This window comes from Seriola lalandi, unplaced genomic scaffold, assembly GCF_002814215.2.
Source record: "Seriola lalandi dorsalis isolate HSWRI2012SDOR001 ecotype SW California unplaced genomic scaffold, Sedor1 jcf7180002054690, whole genome shotgun sequence".
Lineage (NCBI taxonomy): Eukaryota > Metazoa > Chordata > Actinopteri > Carangiformes > Carangidae > Seriola > Seriola lalandi.
The window spans coordinates 126,810-138,637 of record NW_019525243.1 but is presented as its reverse complement, the minus strand read 5'-3'; the positions used below and the strand labels follow the sequence as shown (position 1 = coordinate 138,637).

General features: G+C 42.2%; 1 protein-coding gene across 1 annotated transcript; it reads right to left on the bottom strand.

Annotated features, from left to right (window-relative positions):
- Nucleotides 1–1,519: 1,519 nt before the first annotated feature.
- On the bottom strand, nucleotides 1,520–10,970 carry tfap4 (transcription factor AP-4 (activating enhancer binding protein 4)). Its single transcript, XM_023423324.2, has 7 exons — nucleotides 10,612–10,970; nucleotides 7,131–7,296; nucleotides 6,930–7,028; nucleotides 6,632–6,802; nucleotides 6,362–6,511; nucleotides 4,832–4,999; nucleotides 1,520–4,702 (listed from the first exon to the last, which is right to left on the bottom strand). The coding sequence occupies exons 1-7, from the start codon at nucleotides 10,698–10,700 to the stop codon at nucleotides 4,544–4,546; spliced, it is 1,002 nt and encodes a 333-aa protein (XP_023279092.1). The 5' UTR covers nucleotides 10,701–10,970; the 3' UTR covers nucleotides 1,520–4,543.
- Between the last annotated feature and the right edge of the window lie 858 nt (nucleotides 10,971–11,828).

Genomic DNA, 11,828 nt, shown 5'->3' with positions numbered 1-11,828 from the left:
TGGAAAGCGTGTACAAACAATACAGCATGTTCATTTTGATGCGTACAACTGCCCTAATCCTGAGGAACTTCACTGGTGGTGGGATCTACTTGAGAGGCATGATGATTTGTTTATGAGAAAATCTGTGCTTTTGATGAGCTTTTCTGAATTCTAGTGAACATTAATTCTTTGTTAATTACAGATTGCAAACCCTGGCATCAGTTAGTCTTTTGCCAAGTGTGCCTTTAAAATGTTTGCTGCAGCTCTGATGCTGCTGTCACTAGCCATGGAAAAGCAGCACATGAATGACAGACTGATAGTTTATAAAGCCTTCAGCCAGTTTATTCAGACGTGTAGAGATTGTATTCAAGCCAGTTTGAAGAAAGGTGCCACTTCCAATTTTTGCAGCTTAGTAAAAATGTAATCATATTTTGATAAATTCAACAAATGCATGTTATAGTGCATGAAATTTAAAATGCCAGTTGCATTGTTGCTGTTTTATTTGAACCCATGTAATTCATGTATAGGGCTCTAGTTTAGGCCATGAGGCTGCATATTGAATATATCAATATTAAACATAGTCAAATTCACAAAATAACATAATTTCAAAAGAAAAGGGGTTTACCATTCCAGAGGCAAATAGCTTTAGGAATGTAGCTCTTTTTTTTTAGCAACTTTAGCCTAAAACAGTGTAGTCTACAGATCAACCCGGAGAGCATTTCTTTAAAAAGTGGAGATGGTGGGTGAAACTCATCCCTTATGATGTTTGGAGCCTTTTGGAGAAGTTAAACTATTAAAAAAATGAGAGATGAGACAGACTGGAAGTAATAATGCAGTCTTCACTATTTCTCAGATTCTTCACTATTTTCTTCTGATTATTTCAACAGTAGTCTACAAAATCAAACTGTGACAGAGAAAGTTGGCACACTTTCTACATCCATGATGTGCAAAAACCAGACCATAGCTTCCCTTGAAACTTGAGCTTCCTCAAAAGAATAATATAATGAGTCTGGTGTGAGTTTTTCTTTCGTTCCCATTTGAGGTTTTTTTTATTTTGTGTTCCCAAAGTTAAGATAACTTATCTTATGTTAACACATTTGAATTTGCTTATTTAAGAGTCAGCTGAGCCTCAGTTGACACCAAAACCAGAAGTATTTCTGAAGCAACGTGTGAGGGTGTGAACAAGAGGCTTGGAGTGAATGAATGCGCATCAAGAGATGACGGCAAGAGATGCCACCTTCTGTCCCTGGTGTACATTTTAACCGTCACAGAGGAGGTGGTCGATCTTAATTTAGCAATGAGCTGCAGAGCTGGGGAGGGAGGGGGGCTTCAAAGTCTCATCCACCAATCAGGAGTAGACACTTGTGCATCAACTGTACTGCTTGAGTGACAGCCAACCAGATCGGGGGGGGGGGGGGGGGACTAATTCAGTTGGTTATGCCATTATTAGTACTACGCTTCTCAGATGTTTAAATAGTCAATATTTAGTCCTCGTTTTGAAGAAACAAAAACAGAAAAGACACACACATAGAACCCAATGTGTAAAAAACAAAGTACAAACTTTATTATTCTGTCTTTACAAAGGCACAAGCCTCTTTATCCCCAAAACATTTCTCTTAAAAAACAAAACAAAAGAAAAAAAAAAATAGCTTCTTGATGACCATATGCACCGACAGGTCTAACATAAAAAGGTACAGAGGACACACAAAAAGAGAGGGAGAGGAGGGAGTTGCAAAATGTGAAGGGCGACAAGAGATACTGACGATAGATAAACAAAGACAGCATAAAAGATTGCAAAAGAACAAAAAAAAAAAAAAAGGATGCGAGGGACAAACAGGTCAAGTTGTAGGAGAACTGGACATGGAAGGAAAGGGGGATACACAGCTGTGCGGCTTTTACTCATAACCTCAAGAGCTTCAGCTGAAGAAATGCCCCTTTTTACGAAACAAAGAGGCAGACTCCAGTATAGTACAGTAAGTGCTTTGTAATCTTGACGCCATTAAATGATCCCGGGCCCATCCCACTTATCTGACAATCTGATATGTCCACATTACGTTTCCTAAGACACAGAAAAGAGTGCAAAACACAGATGGAAAAGAAAACAGCTCTGGGATTCAGCAGATGACTCTCAAATGCAGATACTCAGAGGAAAAAGTCAGGGCTCTACAAAGAGCAGAGCATTCAAACAATGTTTTCAATATCCAGGAATCCCCTTCCTTTAATGATAAGTACTGGGAAAATGTCCCATGATTATATTTAACTAATTTCAGTGGAGCTGACATCAATATTTTATTAAAGGGCAATTCCATGACATAAGTCATGATAGATGAAGTCTATCTGTCCTGCAATTCAAAGCTCCATCTATATGTTGGTGCAGGGGATTCTACTAAATGCAATTGTAAAACAGCAGTGATTTGTTAAAAGCCCTAAATGTAACTAATCTCTAATATATCAGGTTTAACATTTGAAAAGTCACCTGATGTGAAAAACGGAGTGAAATGTCATGGAATGTCAACATTTCATTGTGGAATTTTTATCCACACACGTGATGATAATAGTGCACACAATGGGGCCAAAACAGTTGCAAATCTACATGCAAATCCTACCAGAAGTAAGTATTCAGAAACATTTTGAATACTTGGGGGGGGGGGGTTATCTGGAGCGCTTAAATGTAATTATTATACCAGCAACCTGTTCATTTTTGAGGCAAACACAATAAAACAAACATAAGTAGAATAGACAAAATAAACTGTGAATATATATGCTAACACACCCTGGGAGTTAACAAGCCTCTTTGGAAAGGCAAAGTGAAAACCAGAGGGATTCCAGTGGCCACCGAAAGGCCCCGATCAAGTGTTCAGGTACGTCTCTCAGACCCCAGGGCTGTGTTAAGGCTGGCTTCACAGTGCCTCCCTGCACCCACAGGCTATTAGTAAGGCAAGTTGTTGCCTCTCTCAGCTACGTCTTATATGTCAATCTGTCAACCAACAGTTCCAGGCAAAGAACACATTTAGATCTAAGCTGAAATATGAAAATAGTGTGGTACACTAGACAAAAAGCGCACAAAAGGACAAATGATCTATGTAAGGAAATGCATAGAGCATGTGTGGTTGACCCAGTCACCTCCATGGCACATTCAAACAATTTCACTGGGCATTTTCCTCCATATTTCCATATTTGAAGCATACTCTGCTTGGATAGATGTCCTAACATTTGGACAAGAAACTACACTGATAAGGGCTAAATAAAACCAGCCCTTATGATTTAGCAAACAAGTGATTGTATGTCAGTCATATTTGTATGTGTGAATGTTATGCACAAAACACACACACACACGCGCGCCTTAATTTCAAGGCAAAAGTGGCGTTGTTGCAGACTGCCAGAGTCTGGGGAACCACTAATGCCATGCTGATTGAAAAGGCTAAAAGGGACACACACACATACACATACACACACACACACACACACACACACACACACACACAACAGTGGAAATCACTGAGGTGTGCCCACAAATTAGCTTATTTAACAAGCTAGGTGCTTTTGTATTCAACAAGGGAAGGTATGTCAAAGCACTGATCTTCTTTTCTTTTTTTTGTCTTTTTTTTTTTTTTTAAGGCCATGAGTAAAATGAAAAACATGCCAAATACATATGTGGGATTACTGGGAACCCAGCCCAGTAAAAATGATAACAAACAAATAGAGTTGTGAACCAGTAAGCGCACTGGCCAGCCATGACAATAGCTTTTAAATTGCAGTCAGCGTGGTGCTTTTTCGTGTTTTTCCAGTACAATCACTTTAACTTGCTGGCTGTGGGAGCCTTAGAGAAACCGAACATGAAAAGGTAGACTTCACAAGAGTAAAACGATACAATCTTTCACCCAGAAGCCTGAAAAGGTGTAACTTTGAGACAGTTTTGTAAGCTCACAGTGTCTCTCCAAAACAGCTCAGATGGGTCAGGATGAGAAGGTTTAAAGGATGTTCATCTTAGCAGAAATGCTCTGGTCTTGGGTGGTGATGACGCTACACTGCTGGGCTCTTCATTGACTCCTGTCTTGTCTCCTGTTTCGCAGATAAGTCACATGGCTTCGGGGCCGAATAAAGAGACAAACAATCCTGGCGGTTGATGGAGATGTTTCGCAAACATTCGAAATTCTAGTATCCCGTATGACAGAGCATTTATAGATCAGTCAGTGAAGTAGTTGCTCTAATAACCTTTCTACAGATTAATGAACATGAGTTTGTGTTTAAGTGAGATAGCAGGGGGCTAGAGATAAGCAGAGAAAAGACGCAGAAGAAACTGTATGTATGAGTGTCTAAGTGTTAACCTATCTGGGCTGCCTATAACGGTACAACATGTAAGAGTGCGTATTAAAAAATAAAATTAAAAAAAAAAAAAAAAAAAAAGGAAGAAAAAAGACGAGTGCTTCAATCTGTCTACCAGCCCAATTAATGTCCACTGAGCAAGAGTGCTGTGGGTTTGAAGCCTCCCATAGCCCTGGTCTGCGCGGGCCTTTTCTGTGTATGCGTGTTAAGTGTACGCATGAGACGCCGTAGGATGAACTCAGGGAAGTGAACAGTCGTCAGGCCCGTCGCTGTTTGAGGCGGTGTCTGAACCCGCCGCGTCGGAGAGGATGCGACCTGAAGTGACGATGACTGCCCTTCGCTGCTCATCCTCGCCGACACAACCCTTCCCCTGGGTGCCCTCAATGTGCTGGATTGCCTAGAGGAAGGAGGAGGGACATACGTGATGTGAGTGACAACAGCCCCCTCTAGTGTTCACATCTACCAACCTTTTCAACAAGAAATGGTTCATGACTCTGCTTTTGACGTCCTTGTATTTGCGTCTTACTTGAACAATGGTGTCCAGGTTCTGTCGAGATGTGGACACTGTATTGATAACTGATGTCGGGCCCATGGTTACCACGGTGACGTGATGGGATTGAGCGGGCTGGACAGGTGCAGGGACGATGACCGTAGCATGGTGTGTAGGTGCAGGAGGGGTTGCCGGGGCCAACACCTAAGAGAAATAAACACTGATTATACATTCTGTTCATGTCACCATGTCACTGTGATAACAAGTGAAGTAAATGAACATATTATAAATCTGCACACAATTCAAAAATATATAATCTATACAAATAGAAACAAGTTAAGACAGTGCATATACATATACACTGTGCACTAATACACAAATAACTGGGAACACAGCTGGACAGCATACATAATATTAACCAGGCCAGATGTTGGGAATCTCTCATCAAGCTGAATTTCATCACCCTTCTGTTTGGGGAAAGCTTCTCACTGTGTGTTATGAGTTGCCTCTAAAAAAAACAAGGTTATTGGAAAAGTGGTTGTTTTTACCTGAAATGGCACAAGTGAGGGTTGTTCAGATTTCTCATGAACGTGCCACCACACCACAACTGGTGGAGCTTTAGATCAGAATGAGCATGACCAAGATGGAGTACTCCACCCCATTGTGGTACACGCACGCAAAAAAAACAAACTTTAACCTTTTAACACCCTTAGCCCAAATCAAAAGGCCGCCCAATGATGTCCAGCTGGCTATATAAATCTAAATTAGTTCATTATTGTTTTGTTGCCAATATGATGCTTGTAAATATCCTTTATGTTCAGCAAAAGTTAAACCGTGATATTAAAGCAGATCATGTAAAACAGTCTGTTAGCTGTCATGGAGCCATAATGATAGTACAAAAGATATATTTGAATGAGTTCATTTTATTTCCAGTAATTTGTTGTTTGTGGGGTGAATTCATCAGATTACACTGATATTGATTTGAGCTCATATCACTCAGCTCTGCTCGGGGAGTGTCACATGCCTAAACCAGCGTGTATCAATCAGTGTTCACCACCAACGCCCAGCTGCCACCAGCTTGGGATGGACAGACAGCACACACCGATTGATTTGGCATCGTGTTCAGTTCGGGTTAGCCTGCAGAAACAGTATACTGTGGCTGTCAGGGCAGGAGATGGGCACAGGCAGAAAGATGTGCGAGCTGCTCATTTAACACACTGTAAATGTGCCTTAGCTGTCGACAGCTCTAATTCAGGACACGAAGGGGACTGTCATGTACAACTATGTCAGCGTGAAATCTAAAGTACATTGTGAGATTGGATGGATGTGCATGCGTTTTAAAGACATGAGTTTAGGATAATAGAGCCTAAAATAAACACTGGTTTTCCAAATATACTGGGCAAAACATGTGTTTAATGTAGCTCTAAAAAGATCCATTTCTCTTTAGGCATGAAATGTGTGAAGTTAACCAATTACACAAAAGTGAAATTCATCACCACAAGCATGATTCTCAAAAGGATTCTTCTGTTTATGCGTGAGTCAGACTCGTATGCAAATGTTTCAAACCTGTGGGCTGTGAGCTGGAGTGAGGTCCCTCTCCAGCTGCTTGTGCTGCTGCAGACGAACAAGGCTCTGTGGCGGGGCCTGCTGCTCCTGGACCTGCTGTGCGATCGCTTTCAGTTTCTCTGGGTACAACTGCGCATCCAGGGAACGCATCTGACAAACAGAGCGAGAGATAAAAGTGTTAGTTGTATGTTAAAAAATTACTTGTAAATCGGGTTTGCCTGGACATAATTTCAGCCTAAAAAAAAAATTGTGCCACATGTTGTTCCTTACCTGATCTTCCAGCATCATCCTGACTGACCGCTCTTTCTCCAGCTGCTGCCTCAGCTCGATCATCTCCCTCCGCAAATCTTCGGTCTTCTCCTCCTCCAGGATGTCTGGCGAACCAATCCCTTCATCCTTCTCCTCTGCACGCCTCCTTTTCGGGGAGGAGCCACTTAACTCCTAGGGAGAGCAAACAGAAATTGGAAATCTGGTTTAGATCAATACTAAAACGGATGACACAGAAAGACAAGAAAAGCCTAATAACAGCTTTGTAAACAGTTTACGGTTTGGCACGGTGATGCTTTACTTGTATGATTCGTTTGAGCTGACTGTTCTGCTGCAATAGCCGCGTCTTCTCCTGCTCCAAAGTAAAAATGTACTCTGCGGTCTGTTGCAGGATGGCAGCCTGGGGAAAACAGAATAAGAATAATGTTAGAGGCCTGTTATGATGGTAAGTTAAAGCCACATCTAACTCATCAACCAGTTCAAATCTCTGTTGGTGACCCACCTTGCTGAGCTTTTCTCCATCGCTGTGTGGGATGAGTGTTTTAAGTGACTGGAATCCAGCATTGATGCTCTGCATACGCCGACGCTCGTTGCTGTTGGCAATCTCTCTGCGGATTCGCCTCTCTTGGTCCCGGGCTGTTTCTGGGGTCAGAGGAATGTTGGCCAGACTGGCGGAGAAGGGAGAATAAGAAAGGGCCAAGGAGTTAGTCTGACATAAAGAGAAAATAATGATGGTGAATTTTGTTCTAATTAAAATTTATAAAGAGTAATATTTTCCTACAGATGAACAATTCAATAAAATTGTATGTTGAAATGCATCCTCAAGTACTATTAAACCAAATCCATTTGTTGGGGAGGTTTTGGTTGATTGCATGTCTTCCTTTGCTTCTTTGGGTCGAGCCAAATTCCCTCAGTCTGCTTCTTCTTACTGCTACTTCAGTTAGCAGTTTCCTTCATTTCTCAGAATGACAACAGAAAACCCCCAGTGGATGGGTGGAAAATCGTTGCTTTCCACCAAAGCTGAGTATATAGAAATAAATATTAGAGGCTAAGTTAGCAAACAAATTCTAAGCACTGGCCTGCCTGTCAACATAATCCTCGCTTACTGAAAATGCACCGTCTGCAAGGCTACCGTCATTGGAGTTCTTAGCATTTATGCCTTCCAGTTGGAAGTACTTTGTATCCAAGAAATAGTCCCAATAAAAACTATTGACGTCACACTGAGGTAACCAAGACAGAGAGACAGTTTCTAGTTGGGTTTCTATTCATTTCAGTTAGAGGTACATATCTCAAAACCTGAACACATAAAAATGAAATTATCTGCTTGGATAGACAAGTGAGATTTGGATGATCTATTTAATGTTACATCATCAACAAACAACAGAATACACCATGAAATACAAAAATAACACAATCAACAACAAGAATTCTGAGTGAATTTGTTCTTTAAATCCACCGATAACGTCTCCTCTGTGTGTGTGCATCCTGCAGAGGTAAACACAGTGAGATATTGCTGGAATTAGAGAAAATATTCTTTAACACCAACACAAGAGTTTAAACCCATGTTGGTCTGCTTGCACTCTGCTGAAGGGTATTTTAGCAGATGCAGGATGTGGCTTTAGGACTGGACTGATTATGTCACACGACCTTTTAAAAGGGAACAACCTGAGAGAAATCCTTTACATATGTTCAAGTGTAATATTACTGTGTATGCTCTTCAATCCCAGCTCTGATTTGAAAAGGTTCTGGGGAGTGAGCAAGTTTCCTCCTGTTAAAAGCAGTACATGCGCATTTTACAAGATGCCTTTTATTCACTGCCCATGTTAAAAAGATTTCTGGTGGTAGCTTTGCTGTTAACTCCGGCTGACTGTTAAGCGCAGCTCAACATCTGTTCATATTTCCACCCTAAAACTGTGAGGAAAAGCCATTATATACCATTCACTGTAATTCAGCTGAAGGGAAATTCTAGGCAAACTTCCTCTAACATCCCCTGTATCAAGCTCAGTATCTGTGGGACCCTCTCTAGCCAAGCTCTTATCTGTACTGACTCAGCTGCCTCAGTGCAAACACTGGGAACAATTGTGCAGACACAGATGAGAAAAGGAGTGTGTGTGTGGACACACACAGTCACACAAACACACACAAGTACTAACACTGCGGCGGCACAGCCAGCAAACACACTGCCAAAACATGACCAACTGGGCCTGGACTTCACCATATCACACAAACACAAACCACTACAGAGAGAGAGCCTGGGTCCCACTGAGAGTTGGATAAAGCTTAAAACAAGAGTTTAAGAACCAGGCAACCGAACAGAGCTGAACTTATTGGTTGATTAATTGATTAATGAATCAAATCAGATAATTATTTCCAGTATATTGATAATGATGGTCATTTTCAAGCCAAAATGTCAAAAAATTAATGGGCCCAGATTCTCAAATGTGAGAGGCCGCTTCCTCTTGCCTTAAATTCAAAATATTACAAAAGACACATGGAGATTCAAAGTTGGAGATAATCATGGGTAATTTTCACTATTTTCTGACATTTTACAGACCAAACTAAATCAGTGTATTAATAAATAATGGCAATATCCATTAGTTATGGGGCTACAAGAAAAATGTAAGCAGTTTTACTATATTCTTATTAATTTATTAGTCAATACAATATTAACACACCTGAAAATTAAGTTGATTTAAGTTTCTTAATTCTAAAATAATATTAGATGAATTATACATTAGAATATAGATAAAACTGCAACACTTCCATGCACTTTGTGTCCTAGTTACATTGCTTTTAAGTTTAGTAGGCATTTGAAGTCAGTGTGGGTGTAATAAGGGTTGATTTTAGATTTTCCTCATGTAGCAGTTCTCCGCAGGCTTACTCAGAAGATTTATTAAAAAAAATAAAATAAAGGGACTACATTTCCCAGATTGCCCGCGTCACTACGGGCAGCAGCAACAGCAGTAGATCCCTCCGCCTCCCTCTTCTAACAGGGCTGCGGGCAGCGGACGTACAGACGGGCCTTCCGCGACATACACACCCCCTTATTAATAACACCACTTTTAATCTCCCTGCCTCCCTCCCCGCTAACGCCAATGGTCCCTTTGCCGGACACACTGAAGGGAATGTAATTATAATAGCCCGAGAGAGCTCCCTCCGTCAGTCACCACAGTGCCCGACACCACCGCCGTGCTCCGAGCAGTCAGACTTTTCGTGTCCTCCGCCATTACAACAATGCGGCAGGCAGCATGGCAGAGGTGCGGGATAAAAAGACGCAGTGGAGGCGGCTCGATAGCGCGAACTAGACGCTCAGAAACACCAGTAAAACTATCCCCATGTCGAGTGGGGGCGATTTTGACAACAGCTGTACATTTTCACGTTGGTAACAAACCAAAACAAGGCGCCATACACAGGAAACAAACGCCAGACCCCCTCATCACTTTTAGCACAAGCCCTAAGCATGGCCGCACTACCCACAATAACTTCAGGTCGCTCTGAGCGAAATCGGCATCCCTTTTGATGTGTGCGGCAAAAATAGACCCTTTCACACTGTAAGATACCCGCTCGCATAACCTTTGTCTTTGTTATGCAAATCTCAGCATCTGTAGGTGACACTGGGAGATAATTTGAGGATAAATAGAGCGGGGATGCGCTCTGGAGCGGAGTAGCAGCGTGGTGTGCACGGAACCACGTGGTTTATGTTTGTTAGCCACAAAATACATCGATTTCGCAGCCAAATGTGCGAAATAACATTAGGGGGAGGGTGCTGTGGTCTGAGCCGGAGCCCCGACTTGGTCAGCCGCAAGATAATTTCAGGGTTTGATGATAATAAATGCCCGCAGCTCCCCGTGAGTGGGTCGTGTACACAATAACAGATCAGATCAAGCATGTTGCCTCGGCGCCGTCGCTAAGTGCGTGTACTCCAAACAGATGAGTTATAATAAAAATACACAGCATGCTGGGTGAAGTGTATGTATACACACCTGCAAAGACCTCCAATCACTTCTTTCTCCGTTTTCCTGAAATGTTGCAAGGAGGGCACCTTCTGAGCTGGTACCATGAAATACTCCATGCTCGCCTCTCGCCAGTTTGGTCCCCCCCCCCCTCTCAAAAAAACAGCAAACAGTCTTGGTAGAATAAAAGAAGAATGATGACGTTAGAGAGCAAAAAAATCAGTGATCCGGGTTAAATCCTCAGAGAAGATATGAATCCCTCGGCTATGTAATGTAGTAGTTTCAGGCTGCTGAGAGTTGTAATGTTACTCGACTTCCAGCTGATGGGGTTCCCTCGTTGTGTGTGGTGCTCTACCTCTCTCTCTCTTTCTCTCTCTCTCTCTTTCTCTCTCCCTCCCCTTTGCTTTCTCCCTCTGCATGACCGTGTGCGTGCGTGTGTGTGTGTGTGTGTGTGTATGCAGCTGATCGGATGGCTTTCAAGGCGGGAAACAGCTGGTAGGAGTCACACACTGCACTACCAAAAGCCTCCTTCCGCAGAGACAGGGGACTGCATGTAAACAAAGGACTATTTACACCGACGAGAAAGCGCACATGTGGACTTTAATATGATTAACAGCAAAACATTGAAACCCAGTTTATGATTAAACCTGCATTATACTGTTCAATTAGAGAAATCCTCGGGTCTTCAAGTCAGTAATTATCATTTGAATATCAGTCAGGAATATTTTTCTCTTGCCTCATTAAAATTGATACTACTTCTTATAAAGAGCGCCTATAATTTTAACCCATAAACATTTAAAGCATTCATTTAAAAAATAAGGTTAACGCGTTAATTATATAACCATATAACACCTGGAATCGATTTTAAACATTTTCATAGCAATAACCCGAATGTGTATTGCACCTTGACATCACAAATAAAGAGCGGGACTACTACAGGGGCGGATACTCCAACATCTGCGATAAGCGAACAAGAGGGATCAGCTGACGAGTTGGCAGAGCTGCACAGCAACAGCGCACCAGGGAGGGCTTTCAGGGACAGACTGCTGGCTGACACACAACGCGGCTCGACGGGAATGCTGCTGCTCACCATTTTGGGTGTAACAGTGGTACAACAGGACAGGAGGATAAACTGTAGTAACGTCGTTTCATTGGTTCAACAGAAGCTGCCTCGCGTACATGCAGCGAAGCCACAAAAACGGGAGCAGAGTTTGATCTTAAACCCGGAAATGGGGAGGGGGTGGGGG